Source organism: Theropithecus gelada, chromosome 5 (assembly GCF_003255815.1).
Source record: "Theropithecus gelada isolate Dixy chromosome 5, Tgel_1.0, whole genome shotgun sequence".
NCBI lineage: Eukaryota > Metazoa > Chordata > Mammalia > Primates > Cercopithecidae > Theropithecus > Theropithecus gelada.
This window is the reverse complement of record NC_037672.1, coordinates 179,598,897-179,617,986: the sequence shown is the minus strand read 5'-3', so window position 1 is coordinate 179,617,986 and position 19,090 is coordinate 179,598,897. Positions and strand designations below refer to the sequence as shown.

At 37.9% G+C, this 19,090-nt stretch overlaps 1 protein-coding gene across 1 annotated transcript in view; it reads right to left on the bottom strand.

Annotated features, from left to right (window-relative positions):
• The window catches only part of TENM3 (teneurin transmembrane protein 3), a 657,776-nt gene that overhangs the window by 119,793 nt on the left and 518,893 nt on the right, over positions 1-19,090 (bottom strand). The window contains exons 7-11 of the mRNA XM_025385351.1: positions 10,213-10,427; positions 3,479-3,689; positions 3,005-3,106; positions 2,621-2,815; positions 1,350-1,550 (exon numbers count right to left, since the gene is read on the bottom strand). Coding sequence (XP_025241136.1) covers positions 1,350-1,550; positions 2,621-2,815; positions 3,005-3,106; positions 3,479-3,689; positions 10,213-10,427 — 924 coding nt within the window. The remainder of the gene's footprint in view (positions 1-1,349; positions 1,551-2,620; positions 2,816-3,004; positions 3,107-3,478; positions 3,690-10,212; positions 10,428-19,090) is intronic.

Genomic DNA, 19,090 nt, shown 5'->3' with positions numbered 1-19,090 from the left:
CATTAAATAGAGAATGTTAATACAAGTCTCCTTGAAAACTTCAAATACTCATTTAGAATCACTCCTCTGAATGTCCACTGAATTCAGCATAATATTCCATGTAATACTCAATATAATATCAAACTAGAATATATTGATTTAGAATTATTTCATATGTATTCATCTCATCTCCCTAATTAAACTGTAATCTTCCACACTAGAATGGCATCTTCTCAAACTGTAACTTATGAGTCATGGAATTAGCTCATGGCCTGTAACCAACATTTGAAAAAAAATAAGCCGGGCGCGGTGGCTCAAGCCTGTAATCCCAGCACTTTGGGAGGCCGAGACGGGTGGATCACGAGGTCAGGAGATCGAGACCATCCTGGCTAACACGGTGAAACCCCGTCTCTACTAAGAAATACAAAAAACTAGCCGGGCGTGGTGGCGGGCGCCTGTAGTCCCAGCTACTCGGGAGGCTGAGGCCGGAGAATGGCGTGAACCCGGGAGGCGGAGCTTGCAGTGAGCTGAGATCCGGCCACTGCACTCCAGCCTGGGCGACAGAGCGAGACTCCGTCTCAAAAAAAAAAAAAAAAAAAGAAAAAAAATAAAATAGGCTTGAAAAAAAACAGCGTGTATCACTTTGTAGAATGTTTATTTCAATTATGTGAGGATGTGCATGTACACTTACACTAGGTCATAATGCAAAAATGTATTTAAGGTGATAGTTCAAGGTCAAAAAATTAGAAAGCCATTGTTCTAGAGGGCAGACATGATTCGTTAGTCTTTTATTCTTACGGGGCCTATCACAATCCCACACACATAGTAAGTACTCAATAACAACTTGGCTGACTGCATAAAATTACCTTGTACCATTTCTATTATAACCATATTATTATGATTAAAAACTCAGTGTTGAACCATTTATACATATCATAATATCTATACATGCATACTCTTTACTGTGATCATGTTTAGCCCTATATTGTCAAGTGATTTTTTAAAATTGAGGCTTCTCTGTTTATAAGATAATGTGCTTAAATCCCCAAGCTATACTTAAGATTTTAGAGAGGTTAGTTTCGATTAGTAGTTCCATAAATTGAGAGTTAAGAAGCTATGGTATCTTATGCAAATGAAAGCTTACTCCTCCCCATAATACTAAAGGGGAAATTTTAATGATAAATTGGCTAAGCATGGTTCCTTCTTTTTTATAAGGCAACTACATATCATTACTTTTAATATTTATTTCTGCAAAGAATCACTTTACTAAAATTTGTATTACATTTACAAAGAGGCTTTTAAAAATTAAAATATCATTTTTAGCTAAATAGTATCAAGCAACTTGATTGTACTGCATTTATTAACCTCACCATTTGAGCAGTCTGGGCCAGTCCAATTAGGGTCACATGTGCAGGAGCCACTTTCTTGAAGGTATGTTCCGTGACCAGAGCACTGGTCTGGACACATGGTCTTCAGTATTTCACAATTGCTACCTCCCCATCCTGGACTGCAGTGACATTCCCCATGGATACACACACCATGATTAGAACACCCAGGGTCTAGACAGTCAGCTGGTGTAAAGAAAAGAACGATTTTATTAAATCCAGAAGATATCATAGTGCATGCAGAAAAAAGAATTAAATCCTAATCTAATTTATATGAACACTTTGGATAATCAAATATTTATCTACCATTTTCAAGAACCTGTTTCTGAAAATGCAAAGAATTACAATACAATAAAGCATTAAGAACCAGGCTAGTGCCATTTAGGTAATTGAGACTCTTGCAAGGATTTGTAATTTTCCTGAATTACACACATAGACTCTTGAGGTTTCAGACTATTGCTCTCTGTTCTGCCTAATCACAGAGTAATAAGTATTGCCTTCTCTATAACAAAATCTGTGACCACTGAGTACTGACAGCTGTATGGGATCCTCACACTGTTTGAGAAATAAATGAGTTGCATACTCTCTTTCTTAATTCACTTTAATGTGCTTTAGATGACGAGATTTAATTTAGCAATTTGACTCAATAAAACTTTACACTTGTAGGGTCAATGGCCTGAAAATTTAATTCCAGAGACTTAATTGCATTACTTTGTGTGTGCAGATCAATAAAATCAATTTGATTGAAGAACGGAAATGGTGCTTTTTTGCTTTCTGAAGAAACAATTCACCTGCACTTTACAATATGGTATCTTGACTCTCATCATTACACGTACACAGCCATGGAACAAATCCATGATGTCACACTTCTTTTCAGTAGCATATTTTGTGTACTATTCTGTCTTTCTAGAGAAGTCAAAATGCTAGATTTAGAAGCTGGCATCAATGTAAAAAACTATAAAGAGAAAAATAAAATCCAACAGTCTGCTGTTAGTTTCAAGGTACGAGGTTTGCTTGCTTTCTCAGAGTGAAGAAAAGGAATGATTCACACGGCTGAAAAAGAGCAAAGAGGCCCTTTGGTGTGTGTTCTTTTTATTAGTTAAAATGTTAATAAGACTGCATTCATAAATACGGATTTTTCAAAATTGCTTTCAAAAGGAAGCCTATAAAAGAGATTTGCCAAACTAAAGATTACAGATATAATCTGTTTCTTTATGAAGACAACAACAGACTTCTGCAAATATTGACATGTTTACCTTCTTCACAATTTTCTCCTTTGTATCCCGAGTTGCAGGCACAAGAGCCCATGATACAAATCCCACGACCCCCACACTGCGGGTCAATACACTGGGTAGCCGGCACATCACACTCCGTACCCTTCCAGCCGCTGAAACACAGGCAGCGGCCCTTGGAGTACTGCCCGTTGCCACTACATAACACTGGACAGGCCGCTGTGAAACAAGACACGACAGAAGAATTACAGCCACATTTTCCACCGAGCTTCCGAGAGAAAAGACACATTGCTGGAACAAGCAATTTGCCGGTTTTCCCCCTTCTTTCCTGTCTCGGTAGTTCTTGGAATTACTTGTGTTTCTACAGCTTATTTATATCGGCTTAAGAAAAGAATCTAACTTGCATACCTCTTGAACAATCCGGACCCAGAAATCCTGGAAAACAATGGCAAGTTCCAGAAACGCACTCTCCATTTCCATGGCAATTCCGGGGACATTCCACCACAGACTCTGAAGAAAAGGGAAAGAAGGAACACTTGTTGTATAGCCTGCCTCTTGCAAAAGATAAACGGTGTCACTTTGATCTTCATTTATGCTAGATAATTTGAGGAGTAAAGCAAAGCACTGTCACTTCAAATGCAGATTTTCAAAGTGTTTCATGATGTATTCTCCTCTCCCAAGGTAATTCCAGATAATATTTTCTCCCAGTGCTTCATAGTCTGTCACATATTCACAAATAAACGGTTCAAAAACAATTCTCATATTCTACCTGGGCTTTAACACCCTAGGAATTACCCCAAATTGGTACAGATCATTTAGTTTCTATTAAACACGGCGTTTAGGCTGTAGCCTGGAAAAGGGGGCTTTGAAGACTATTCTTACCTATAACAATGGTATTAAAAGACACCTGCTCTGCATTTTTCCCGTCATTATAAAAAGCCAGATGCCAGATTCCGGAATCCAAGTACTGGATAAAGCCAGCCTCATGAAGGCTGACGGATCTCGCCTGCCGCCCGGCTCTCTCCGTCTCAAGCAGGCTCCGCTGCTCTCTGGCAATCAGCCTGCTGCCATCCAGGAGCTCCACGAAGTCATACTGCGGGGTGGATGACGAAAAATAGTCAGAAATATAAAGGCTGGCTGCTTCTCTTTCTTTTTGCTCTTCAAGCTGTCTTCCTTTGCTCTAACAAATACAATGTTAGAGAGAAGTTCCTGACTGACAGGTCCAAATGGTAGAAGTCTCCTATGCACACCATTTACAAGGAGGATGCAAACTACCTGCCACATAGGGCCGGATCCAATCATCAGGGACCATTTTTTTCCCCTTATTGGGCAATATGGTTTCCAAATTTATTTAATTCTACTGACTGATCAAAGTTTAATGAGTTTAGGCAGTCTGGGGATACAAACATAAAATCTACATGAACTGACATTTCCAATCCAGCAGGCTTATTTTTAATGCATTAATTTCATAATTGATATATAACAGTCGTACATATTTTGACTGCCCTCCCAGCCTCTGGGATCCATTATTCTACTCTTTCTTTGTTTTAAATTTTATTTTATTATACTTTAAGTTCTGGGGTACATGTGCAGAATGTGCTGGTTTGTTACATAGGTATGCACATGCCATGGTGGTTGGCTGCACCCATGAACCTGTCATCTACATTACGTATTTCTCCTAATGCTATCCCTCCCCTAACCCCTGACCCCCTGAGAGGCCTTGGTGTGTGATGTTCCCCTCCCTGTGTCCATGTGTTCTCAGCATTCAACTGCCACTCATGAGTGAGAACATGAAGTGTTTGGTTTTCTGTTCTGGTGTTAGTTTGCTGAGAATCATCATTCTCCTCTTTCTACTCATTCACTTTTTTAGCTCCCATATATAAGCCAGAATATGTGGTATTTGACTTTCTATGCCTGGCTTATTTCACTTCACACAATGACCTCCAGTTCCATCCATGTTGCCAGCAACCTTGTTTTAGTTAGACCACAAGATAACCCTTTATGGTCTTCTCTGACTTAACATTCATGTAGCAACAACTACTGTTGAATCCTTACTCTGCGCCGGTTCCTCACAGGAACCCTTGTAGGAAGGCTTTACCATTTGCACTTTACAGATGAAGGAATCTGAATCTCGAGGAGCTGCAGCAGGCTCTCAGCCATCTGGTAATGGTGGGGTTGGGGTGTGAACTCAAGAGCACTTCGCTCCAAGTGGGGTCATCCCTCCCACCCTACTCCACCTCTCCTGTGACCCTGATGTGACCATCTCAAGCACGATGGAGAACACCACGGGCTTTACTTAGTTACTGTTAGATTAAAGACATGTAACAAGATGCCTTTACATCTTTGATCTAAACAGTTAATGGAGGGGTTCTGAAGCGATGGCAATAATAGGAAATGTGCCTGACTATTCTTATGAATGGGTCATCATTAAACCTAAGTTTTGTTTTAGTAAAATTAGACATGAACATTGGTGGCTGGAGAGTTTAAACAAGAATTAAAAATATAAAATGTGACTGTTATACAGTGGAGTAAAATTTTGTAAGTAGAAATAATACAGGGAATTTGAAAGATGCTGAAAAGACTTTCCAATGTAGTTTCAAGAAATTTTTTAGATAACAATTGTTAAAAGTAGAGTGATTCAGTGTCTACAGACTGTTACCTAGTTTCATTCTATTCCTGAGGTGTGTTTATGGTGAAACATATGCCACAGTACAATATATAAATAATAATTATAATACTGCATATATAAATCATAAATATTCTACTTTCTGATAGATTTCTTAAATGGAATTTCATCAGAGGCCTATTTAAGAAAAAGATTATTATATGAATCTCTTAATTCAATCAAAGTGGAATAAAATCAGTTGTTGGAAATACTGAGAATCACAGTTAAATAGATTGCCATTTTACTGATCATAGACCTCTGCTGTTAACCTTGGAGAGAATTTAGAATTTAATTCAGCTTCTGACTTATTAAAATTATTATTTATAAGTAAAATCTTTTTTTGTTCTTTTGGGTAGTTTCATTAGAATAGAATTCAGCTGTGAGAAATATATAAAAATAGTATAACGTGATCAGCAGTCAACGACGTTTATTTTCATTTATACCTTATAAGGATGAAAAGAATGACTGATGTGGATACCTGCCCTACAAGAATTTGACTGGAATTCTATTCTAGAATTATTAGAGGAAAACTAATTCAGCAGTTTTGAAAGGTGATTCTGTCTCAAATAAGCCATTCATTTCCTCATCAGGTTTAAATATTTACACATTTGCATGGCAAAGAGACAAGAAAAAATTTCTTTTTATGACCCAAGCATATAAACATTTTTCTTCCCTAACATTAAACACAGTAACTGAAACAGTTGAAGGGAGAAATTCTGAGTTTTAGCTGGTCTTTGAAGGTAAAAGCACAACCATCACCTTTATCATGGAAGTAACCATTTGCATCACACTGTGAACAATAAAATAAGGCCAGGGTAGTGAACATGATGGTGGGGAGGAGGAGCTGACAGGTTTTGAGTATCTACCCAGTTCTAGGCTCTTCTGCAGAAGTGTTTCACACATGATTTCAGAAGTGATTCAAATACCTACAGAAACATTCCCTACGTTAACACTAAAACCATCTGTGCCAAAAGTTACCAAATTACAAGGAATGAAAATACTTAACAATTTTCGTTCTTAGGGCATAAACTGGTCACTTAAGGGCAAATGTGAGTTTTGCTCTGTAATACTTCTAAGATGGAGACACAGATATATTTTTGGGGAGAAGAGGAGTTTTAGGACCTTATGCTCTTTTTAGGAAGAAATTCTTGGGGCTAACTCTTCAATTGCACTACTCCGGGGGAGCCATCATGAGACAAAGCTTATACTTGATAAAGGTTTCATATAAAGTGAGATAATTTTACTGTGAAAGCTCTGTTTAAAGGTCATTTTCTTATGATTTAATATTAACAAATATACACACTTTAACAATCCTCGTCTAAAGTTGGTTTCAACTACAATGTATTAACAAGGTCTTTTGGAAAATCAATAGAAGAAAAGTTTGCCCGTCTTTGTTGTATTTATGCTGGTTACCTAATAGACCATTTAAAAACAAATAGATTTTGTTTCAGGTATCTTCGTGGTTCACTTCTGAACAGTTAGATTAGAGGTTTAATTCAATTCTGTTACTAAAACGATGAGTTCTTGGAATCTATGAATACTTAACTGTGTCCTGACATCAACTCTTTGGTAGTGGCACAGTCTTGCTGTAATTGGAATATAGAGAATAAAGAGATTTTACACATCATCTGATCCAACTCTTTCATTTTACCAATGGACACTAAGGCTCAGAGAAGGGATGCTGCAAGGTCACCAAGTAAAAAGGTGGTAAAGGGTATGCTTAGAACCCAGGCTTCCAACTCTCATTCGACAAGAGCCTTCATGTGACTGCACTCAAATGCTACAGCACACTTAACCATAAGGCTCTGCATGTGACTGCACTCAAATGCTACACTACACTTAACCATAAGGCTCTGCATCGCCTCCTTAGGCCACTAACTGACCAAGAGAATGAACTGGCATCAGGGAGAAGAGAGCCCACTGATTCGTTGGCAACAATCAAACGGGCAGTTTTAAAAAGGTCACAAAGACTGTGACAGCTCAAGCAACCATTCTGAATGGCTGGCCAATTTTAATTATTTCAGGTTGATTTATTTAATGTTCCCCAGAAACAGAGAAATATTCAATTTGGGCTGCTTTATAGAATATTTCATGTTTAAACACTGAACTCAGAAACAGTTGTTTGCTCTGCTGATACTGAATAAACCACAGGAAGAAACTATAATAACCGTGATGCTTAAGAAAATGCATAACCTACTTAAACACATATATTGTGGTAGAAAAGAAAAGTGGGTATCACATGTATTATGTTTAAATACTAGAAAGATTATGAGAAAACCTGAAACTGCACCTTTTATTTCTCTAATCTTTCATGTTATATACAACTTGCAGAGTCAACTAAATCTTTAAATAAACCTTTCAAGTACACAAAACAATAGGCAATTCTTATCTGAAATTATTTTCTGGAATTTATAAGTTACATGTTCACTATTATGCTCGGCTTAGAGGTACATTTTTTGAATTATAGACAAATAATCACATACGTGGTTTCAATGGGAAAATATTTTTTCATATTTCACTGGACAATTGCTATAAATCCAATCTGTCTACTATAATTGAAGTTACAGAGGACTTCCATTTAAGAACATTTTTTTTTTCTTTTTTTTTTTTCCTAGACAGAGTTTTGCTCTTGTTGTCCAGGCTGGAGTGCAATGTCACGATCTCTCGCTCACTGCAACCTCCGCCTCCAGAGTTCAAGCGATTCTTCTGCCTCAGCCTCCTGAGTAGCTGCGATTACAGGTGTGCATCACTACATTCGGCTAGTTTTGTATTTTTAGTAGAGACGGGGTTTCACCATGTTGGTCAGGCCGGTCTTGAACTCCTGACCTTAAGTGCTCCACCCACCTCGGCCTCCCAGTGCTGGGACTACAGGTGTGACCCACTGTGCCGGCCTTAAGAAAACCTGGTTATTGTATCCTAGTCAGTGTCACCTATAAGATGAACTGGAGTCAAATGTAAAATTTAAAATGGTCCAGCCTGGCTGGGCGCGGTGGCTCATGCCTGTAATCCTAACACTTTGGGAGGCCAAGGAGGGCAGATCACCTGAGGCTGGGAGTTTGGGACCAGCCTGACCAACATGGAAAAACCCCATCTCTACCAAAAATACAAAATTAGCTGGGCGTTGTGGCGCATCCCAGCTACTCGAAAGGCTGAGGCTGGAGCATCACTTGAACCTGGGAGGCGGAGGTTGCAGTGAGCCGAGATCATGCCATTGCACTCCAGCCTGGGCAACAAAAGCAAAACTCCATCTCAAACAATAAAAAATAGAATAGAATAGAATAGAATAGAATAGAATAGAATAAATTGGTCCAGATGCGGTGGCTCCTGCCTGTAATCCCAGTCCTTTGGGAAGCTGAGGTGGGCGGATTGCTTGAACCCAGGAGTTCAAGACCAGCCTGGGCAATGTGGTGAAACCACATCTCTACAAAAAATACAAAAATTAGCCGGGTGCAGTGACACGCATCTGTAGTCCCAGCTACCCAGGAGGCTGAGGTGGAAGGATCACCTGAGCCAAGGAGGTTGAGGCTGCAGTGAGGTGAGACTGTACCATTGCACGCCAGTCTGGAAGACAGAGTGAGACCCTGTCTCAAACAAAAAACAAAACAAACAAAAACCAGAACCCCAACAAACAAAAATACAAAATTTACAATTGGGCGTTAGTACATTATAAGAAGTATACAATGCATAAGAATTGAATTTACTTTAATAATATATTAAAAATATTAAATAGGAAAAATGAATCACTAAAGCCTGATATTCAGAAATTTCACCGCCATAAAAATTCACATATGTATATGAAGTAAATCCACAATTATATTAGAAAAAGCATGTTGAAATCTTCTTACTCATCTTTCTTTAAAGATATAATTTCTTTATTAATATGTGATAACTTTTCTTCAGAATTTATGTTCCTAGGTTATAGAAGAAGTATTTCTCACAAAATTATATGATATAAAGCATACATGAAAACTTCCCAGTCCTTATCTTATAAATCACACTAAATCAGCATGAAATCCTCTGGGCAAATAAATTGATGATCAAATATAACTTTAGGCTCATCCAACTGTCAATTTTAATTAATCAACTATTACATGTTTGATATTCTACTTACTAACAAAATAGTTGATCTTGGGGAAAGTCTCAGTTCCAATTTTATGGTAGGTAATTCAAAAAACTTCTCTTAGACATGACGGAACCTATATTAAGTGACAATTTCCAATTTACATACTATGACCCAGTACTGTATTAGATTATGAAAAAGGCTGTGGAATTGACAGTAGTTCTCCATCTGTGATTGCTGTTGTTAGGGGATTTTTATGCAAGGGAAATGACTTTGAAGTTCTTTGATATTAAGGATATATGAATTGTTTTGCGTACCACACGAATATGATCATACTCGGTTATCGCTGAAAGCTCTCTTGCCTCTTTATCTCAGCGTTCATCATTTTAGATGAGGAACAGTGCTTGAGTTGATAAAGCTCATGTCATCATATTTATGTTGATGTTCCCATGATTTCTCTACTAAGAGTAAATCTGGCATAAACTAAAAAAATACATTTTGAACAGAATGAATACGTGTTTGAGATGAATATGTTATGCATCTATTACATGAAAGGAATAAGATCATCTGAAATTATCATAGAATCTTTGTAAAACACTTGGAAAATCCATGGTGTTTTACTGGGTGCTCAGATGATGCTCAATATTCATTAAGTTACTCACAAAATTCAGTACATTTTAAACAGTCAAATCAGGAAGAAAATATTGTTCTTCCCACTACTGATTCAAAAACCTCAGAACAAGTAACCTACATTCAAAATTCTTTCTACTGTAGGAAGTCAGTTCCAAAGTGGCCGAACAGTTAACCAAACAGCTGAGCTTAAGAAAGACAGTAAGTTCAAAAAATGCAAGCAGCAGTTTTTATTTTATTGATGAGAAAGCCTAGCCTTACCTGAGTATGGGAAGGCGGTAAGCCTTTTCGGCCATAGACTCCTATCAATGCATCCTTCTGAAGAGAGATATTGAATTTAAGAAACTGTGGCTGATCAATGAAGAGCTGTGATCTCCAGAAGATCCCGGGAGGAACCTCTTGAATTGCTCTTCGGCCAATATCGAGTTCTCCGGAATCTATGGTATTATTTTCTTGCGTAAATCCACCTAATTTTCCTGAATGTAAGAGATCCAGTGATGAAGAACAAAACATTTTTTAAAAAACAGAACACAAAAGGTTTTTAAACTTTTTGAAAAAGTTATTTTTACTAAATGCTCAAGCCATTTCGTCTTCTGATAGAGTACTCTCATAAAATTTGCACTTTAAAAGCTTCCGTTGCTAGATATTGGTGTTTTACTAATTCTGATTTAGCTCCTAAGATAGTGAAGTTAAAATCCCTTTGACTTCCCCCAAGGTATGGCTATTACTAAAGCTGTTTTCACACCTACAGTCTTTCTGTTCACTTGAAACGTAATTATCTTACAAATTATGTGTCTTGTTATTTCTTGGGAGAGATTAGGTCTGGTACTTATCAGTCATTCTAAACATATTAAAACACTGCAAAGTGTAAATTAAGGCAGAATGGATTATGGAGATTTCTAAATCAATCCTTAAGCAAACAACAAAACCAATCAATGGCTCGGATTCATGTAGTTTTATCTAAATGACATACTAGGATGAATGAAAAACACCAGATGCTGGCAGAGACGTAGGGAAGGGGTACTTGGGGCATTGTGAGGGGAAAGGAAGGAGGGGTCAGCTTAAGTGCTCACACAGCTTTCGGTGAAGGCTGTTCCTCTCTCTTTTGACCCTCATTTCAAACTCACTTGTAGTCTCAGTGGACATGCTGTGTTACTTCTGACCACACTGATCTTTGATCCATAGGAACAAAACCTCTTTGCTCCCTGGATCCCTGCCACCTGGTAAGAGAGCATCTCTTCTCTTCCTGCAGGGCCTCCTTCTAGAAAACAGATCCAAGACTCCTCTTTTTGGTATGATGTTCCCCTTTTCCCTCTTTGCCAAGGTTCTTTCTCAGTTGCTCTGATGGGGGTCATGGTAGAACGTCTGCAATGTTCCGTAAGCGGAAATATAACCACACTGTCTTTTATGCAGACGGGTCTAGGAGGCTGAGGAACAGAATGAAACTGGGCAAATTATCTTCTATCAATTCAGCCCTTTTACAGTGATAACAACAGGAGGGTGAGGGGGGAGGATCACTTGAGCTCAGGAGTTAAAGTCCAGCCTGGGCAACATAGTGAGATTCCCGTCTCTTAAAAAAAAAAGTGATAACAAAGTTGACTTACTACCAACTTTATCTTTTTTTTTTTTTAAACATTAAACTGTTAATTCAAAACGTAGAGGATGTAATTTTAAGTCTGAGAGCTGTAAGCTATCTTATCTTAGTGATAAGGGAGAGAGTCTTCTAACTCTCTGTGAAGAATTATTACTTTAACACTGAGTTCATTTTTACTGAGTGCTAGCGGCAGCACTGTAGGTGACTTAAAAAAAGAAACATAAACCAAAGAGTAGAATCTTAGAGATTATCTGATCTGACTTACAAAGCTTCTGCCATCAAGTAGTAATTACCTGGTTGGGGAGACAACACCCACAAACTGATAAATTAAGTGAGACCCTAAAGCAGTATGACCCTGAGTAGGGGTCTGAGAAAGGCACGATCACTGCAGGCTGGAGGCTGAGAGATTTCACAGGAGTTAAGTTTGGCAGTAAACGTTGAGGAACAGGTAGGATAAGGTTTCTGAGTTGGGATAAACATCGCCATCACAAGCATGCAAGTGGAACTTGAGAGGTGTTAGGTTGGTGCTCAGCAGAGAAATCTATCTGGCCAGAAAATAAGATAAAGAAAACTCGTTTTGGAGTCAGACAAATCTGGGTTTGAAGCCTGGCTTTGCCAACAATTAGCTGTGTGGCCTGAAGAAAGATACTAAACGTCATCTAGAAAATGGGGAGAGTAATGTAATCATTGCACTGTTATAAGGATTCCATGAGGTTTGGGGCATCAAACACAAGCTGCAGTGTCTGGCTCTCAGGAGGTTTGAATGGGTTTGTCATGGGAGGGATGTGAGATAAGGTTGGGAAGGGAAATGACATCTGTCTGTGGAGGGCCTTGAATACCAGGTTAAAGAATATGGTCTTTATACTTTATGCTAGTGATTTTTTTGTATTTTCACTCTATCAAGAGTGTTATTACACTCTTCTCCCTGAAGACGTATATATTTACTAGTATTCTATTACTATGCATGTCATTTATGGTATGCTTTTAAAATAGATACTTGAAGACTGATTATGGGTAAATTGCATTTCGATGCCTCAAACACACTTATTCTTGTGTGGTGGTGGGGTGTGTGTGTATAATCAAGAGAAACAGAACTGAAGATTACCAAGGAACATGACCTGCAATCACAGACGCAGTTTATGGCCGATAGGATCTGAAGCAATTCACAAAAAATTCACACTTAGAGATAAATGTGAGGTTTGAGGGAGTACATCACTAGCAAATGTTACAATTGCTTTCCACCTGGACTACTGCATCCTACATGACACACGTACCATCAGTGGTGAAGGACCGCTAGAGCTAAATGGAGACCCATTAAAGGTTCTGAGCAGGCTAAAGGTGAAATGAAATCACTGTTTCAAGAGCATTACTGTGCAGTAACTGTGGGAAGCCTGGAAATGAACAGATGAGCGAGGACACAGTTGCAATAACCCAGGTATGAGGCAGAAGAGGGTTGTACAAGAAAACTCAGTAAAAAGGCATTATTTATAATCTCACTTCCTCTCTTCTTTCTCAGTGTTGACAATCATGGTAGCTATCAGGTCTATTTTTCTTAAACCAATTCAGTAATACAAAATGATCTAAGGAATAAAATTTCCAAATTGAGTTATAGTAATCACTGTAATTTTTCCACACATCAACTCTTGGATTATAAACTGTAGATCACTCATAGGATTCAAAGTATTTATTTTACAATAGTAATACTTGTTTATTTCAGCAAAATTAGAACATATAGTTAAATAAAAAGAGAAAAAGCATATATAATGCTACTACCCAGAAACTATTTTGCTTTCTATCTAAACAGACATCTATCTTGCTTTACTCAGAAATTTTTAATTATCTGAGACCAATTTCTACTTTTCATTTAGGAAGCTTCTGCAAAGGAACCTATATTTGTCATCAAGGAACTTTTATTGAGAAGGTTCAGGGGAGAAAGAAATGGAACCAATCTTTACTGAGAACCTGCAATATGACCAGTAGTTTCACCTATGAGGTTGTTATCATTTTGAGATGAGGAAACTAAGGCTCAGAGAAGTAAATGATGTGGCCAAAGCGACTGATGGAGTCAAGACTGAAATCAAGGTCTGCAGAATTCCAAAACTATCCATTGTATATAATCCTCAATAAAATCTTTGCTTTTTATTAAAACAAAAATATTATTTTAAATTACTAAGTTTTAAATTTATTTGTCTAGTTCATATAAAATCAGATATATTAAGTCACTGAAACACCCTAGAGAATACAATTTCAGGATATAAAGTTTATACTTATTTTTATAAATCTTATGCTGATAAAATTTATAAAACTGCCATGGATACTATAACATAATATTCTTTATGTTATAATTCGTAAGTTCCTCATAAGCTTTTGTCTTTTGGTTGACTTCTACATGAAACTAATTTTAACGTACTGAGTAGAGTAGCTATTCTCTTCCCCTCTAAGATGTTAGTATACATACCATATTTTAATATGAATATAGTTTATATTTAGACTCATTCATGAAGTATATACATTTCTAAGGCTATTATACTTGATTTTTCATTAATAAGTTCGATCTACTATCTGAAGCGTATGTAATGTAATCTACTCTCTTGGGTTGACCCTTTTGCTGCTATTAATGGTTTTCTGAGTTTTAATAGCATGCCTGTGCTTTGAAACTGGGAAGCATAAATTCATAAACTGGTTCTAATTTCAGCATTTTTTTCCAAAACATTATGTTTACCCAAGAGCATTAGCTGTGGTAATGGTAACCAAGTTCTGATTTCTAGGGTTTCAGGTTTCACTATGTCAAAGCCATTTAATAAGCCAGGTATTCTTGCCTTGTTGCTTTCTCCACAAATTAATTTTGAGGGAGGTTAAAATCTTTCTCACAGAAATGATATGTGAATACATTGTTGTGTGGGGAAGCATATCTATTTATCCTATTAGTCCCATACACAGCTAATTTACCAGGTGGCTCTTTTCCAGAAAAAGAGGGTTCTTCGTTTGTAAAACAACAGAACCAAGACTGCTAGAGTGTGCTTGAATGGGAGAGCAGTTGGGATGATTTTTTCCTCCCATAACAAAAAAAACCCTAATTAATCATAACGCCACAGAATCTTCGAGTTCTAGTATCCGTGAGGTCATCTAGTCCAGGGGTCTTTAAACAAGGGTAGCCATATCCCTAGGAAACATTAAAACTTTTCAATAAGGAATGGGGTAGGAAATTAATTTCTATTAATAGAACCTCAATAACATCCACGTGTTGACTTTCTTTACAAAGGAAAGGTATGGCTCGTACACACCCAAAATACTACCATGACTCATTGTCCTGCAGCATAAAACTTCCAGTATGCCAGAAAAAGGCAAAATTAAAAGAACTTTTGTTGGTGAAGCTTCTTTTATTTAAGACACCATAAACCCAAGGTAGAGCTTCAGCGACTTTCTCTGCTTAACATAGCTCCATTAAGGGCCAAATGTGGGGTTAAAGATGGGGTATTTCGGACTACTGGCATGCTTTGAAGTCAAATGTATCAAGAAAGAGAGATTACCTTTTTAATGAACTTATCACCCACCCCAACCACTGTCAAAGGATGCTTTTCAACTGCAGAAGACTTTCATGACTACCAAGAACACAGCAATAAGGTAAGAAACACGAAATGTAATGATACTTTATTTATTCCTGCTGTCAAGGTAAGGACAAGGATTTGTGCTTTATCTTGCTACCTATCTACCTAGGGCAGGGATTCAGAACTGAGAGGTTCTAACAAAATGCAGATTAATTTATTTGAACTGAAAAAATAAGTCAGACTTTTTCTGACAAAAGGTAAATTTGGGCCAGGCATGGTGGCTCATGCCTGTAATCCCAGCACTTTGGGAGACTGAGGCAGGTAGAGCCCGAGGTCAGGAGTTCGAGACCAGCCTGGCCAAGATGGTGAAATCCTGTCTCTACTAAAAATACAAAAATTAGCTGGGTGTAGTGGCGGGCGCCTGTAATCCCAACTACTTGGGAAGCTGAGGCAGGAGAATCACTTGAACCCGGGAGGTAGAGGTTGCAGTGAGCTGAGATCGTGCCACTGCACTCTAGCCTGTGTGACAGAGCAAGACTCCATCTCAAAACAAAACAAAACAAAACAAAAAAATGGTAAATTTGATTTTAGTAAGTACTGGCTCCGACAGTTAAATTATATGGTGGATATTTCCCATAAATTACATGAGCTAATGAAACAGATATATTTACAGCATATACAGGCATACATATTGCACATTTTGTTCCAGACCACCACAATAAAGCGGGTATCACAATAAAGTGAGGTACACACATTTTTTGGTTTGCCAGTGCATATAAAAGTTATGTTTACACTGTACTGCAGTCTATTAAGTGTACAATAGCATTATTTCCTTTTTTTTTGAGACAGGGTCTCAAAAGTTGTCACCCAGGCTGGAGTGCAGTGGCCCAATCTCAGCTCACTGCAGCTCCAACAACATGTTGTCTAGGCTGGTCTAAAACTCTTGGACTCAAGCGACCCACCAGCCTTGGCCCCGCAAAGTGCTGGGATTACAGGCATGAGCCACTGTGCCCAGCCAATAGGTTTCTACAAACCAATGTATAACCTTAATTTAAAAATATTTTATTGCTAAAAAATGCTAACGATCCTCTGATCAAGTCATAATCTTTTTGCTGATGGAGGATCTTGCCTCAGTGTAGGTAGCAGCTGATTGATCAAGATAGTGGTTGCTGAAGGTTGGAGTGTCTGTGGCAATTTCTTAAAATAAGACAATTAAGTTTGCCACATTGACTCTTTCCATGAAAGGCTTCTCTGAAGGATGTGATGCTATTTGATATCGTTTTACTCACAGTAGAACTTTTTTCAGAATTGGAGTCAACCCTCTCAAACCCTGCCACTGCTTTATCAACTAAGTTCATGATACTGTAAATCCTTTGTTGTTATTTCAACAATGTCCACAGCTTCTTCGCCACCAGTAAATTCCATCTCAAATACCCACTTTCTTTGCTCATCCATAAGAAGCAACTCCTCATCCATTAAAGTTTCATGATGAGACTGCAGCAATTCAGTCACATCTTCAGGTTCTACTTCTAATTCTAGTTTTCTTGCTATTTCCACCAGATCTGCAGTTACTTCCGCCATTGAAGTGTGAACCCTCAAAGTCATCTATGAAGGTTGGAATCAAGTTCCAAACTCTAGTTAATGCTAGTCTTTTGACCTCTTCCCATGAGTCATAAATATTCTTAATAGCATCTAGAATGCTAAATCCTTTCCAGAAGGTTTTTAATTGACTTTGCCCAGATCTATCATGGGAAATCACTATCTATCTATGATAGCCTTACAAAATGTACTTCTTAAATATGACTTGAAAGCTGAAATTACCCCGATCCATGGGCTGCAGAATGGATGCTGTGTCTGCAGACATGAAAACAGTAACCTCCTCGTACATCTCCATCAGAGCTCTTGGGGGACTAGGCACATTGTCAATAAGAAGTAATATTTTGAAAGCACTCTTTCTCTCTGAGCAGTAGGTCTCAATGGTGGGCTTAAAATATTTGGTAGCCACGTTGTCATGTGCTGTCATCCAGGCTTTGTTGTTCCATTTATAGAGCACAGGCAGAGTAGAATTAGCATAATTCTTAACAGCCCTAGGATTTTAGGAATGATCAATAAGCACTGGTTTCAACTTCAAGTTACCAGTTGCATTACCCCCTAACAGAGTCAGTCTGTCCCTGGAAGCTTTGAAGCCAGGCCTTGACTTCTCCTCTCTAGCTAGGAAAACTCCTAGATGGCATCTTCTTCCAGTGTAAGGCTCTTTCATCTACACTGAAAATCTACTGTCTAGTGTAGCCACATTCATCAGCGATCTCAGCTAGATCTTCTGGATAACTCGCTGCAGCGTCTACACCAGCACCTGCTGCTTCGCCTTGCATTTTTATGTCGCAGCGATGGCTTCTTTCCTTAAACCTCATGAAACAACCTTTGTTAACTTCAAACTCTTATTCTGCAGCTTCCTCACCTCTCTCAGCCTGTACAGAGTTGAAGAGAGAGCCTTGCTCTGGAGTAGGCTTTAGCTTAAGGGAATGTTATATCTGGTTTGATCATCTATCCAGGCCACTCAAATGTTCTCCTTATCGGTAATAAGGCTGTTTTGCTTTCTTATCATTCATGTGCTCACTGGAGTGGTGCTTTTAATTGCCTTTAAAAACTTTTCCTTTGCACTCACAACCTGGCCAAGTGTTTGGCGCCGGAGACCTAGCTTTCAGCCGATCTCATCTTGGACATGCCTTCCCCACTAAGCTTGATCATTTCTAGCTTTCGACTTAAACTGAGAGACGTGTGATTCTTCCTTTCACTTGAATACTTAGAGACCACCGTGGGCTTATTGATTGGCCTAATTTCAATACTGTTGTGTCTCAGGAAATAGGAAGGCCCAAGGAGAGAAAGATGGTGGGGATGCTGGTCCCGGAGCAGTCAGAACACACACGCATGTATTGATTAAGTTCGCTGTCTTCTACGGGTGTGGTTTCTGGCACCCCCAAACAATGATAAGAGCAACATCAAAGATCACTGATTGAAGGTCACCGTAACAGATCTAACGATAATGAAAAAGTCTGAAATATTTTGAGAATTACCAAAATGCAACACAGAGACATGACGTGGGCACGTGCTGTTGGAAAAATGGTGCTGACAGACTTGCTTGACGCAGAGCTGCCACAAACACTCAGTTTGTAAAAAACACGGTCTCTGGGAGGCATGATAAAGCGTAATAAAATGAGATCTTCCTGTAATACGATGAAAGCATTGCAAAATTATATCAAAGGTGAATTAATATGAGCAATAGTTCCATTTTTCACCACATTTTAAGCATACCAGATTAAACAAAGTGCCACTAAGTAGCAGAATAACAGGTCAAACTAGCAGTATTTTGCTAAGCCTTGGTAAAGTCTTTTTTGATATCCTACACAGAAACCGGGAAAGGATTGGTTCTAAAAACAGTGTAATAAGTCTTTTTCAAAGTAGTTAGTTGCTGATTCTTCGCTTTTATGAGAAATGTGATGGAACTGGCAGCTTATAGACAACATTTTTTTTTTTTTAGAAATAGATCGCAATGTGATTTTTGACATATGACTAATAAGAATGTCAAATAATTGAAGAGCATCACTTAAAAAAAATTCTTCCATTGCCACTTATGTTGTAGCAAGATTTCTTTTGTTTATATTCATAAGAAAGGAAAACAGGATTAGAATTGAAACTGAATTTTGCTTTATTCTTATAAGGAATATTCATCTGTGAATATATAAAGCATTTGAAAAAAGTTCCCATTCATCTCAGAGAGGTATTTTCAATACATTTTCACTTTTTATGTTTCAAATTATCAAAATCTTTAACACACTTACATAAGAATTAGGTTGTTTTCAGTCAAATGTGTACAACTAATAATTGTAAGCATAATTTAATATAGAAGAAAACAGGTTTTGAAAAACATATGATCTCAAAAAATAAAAAAAATTAAATTTGTATAGCTATTTTGTTTAAGGAGGTCACAAAAGCAAAA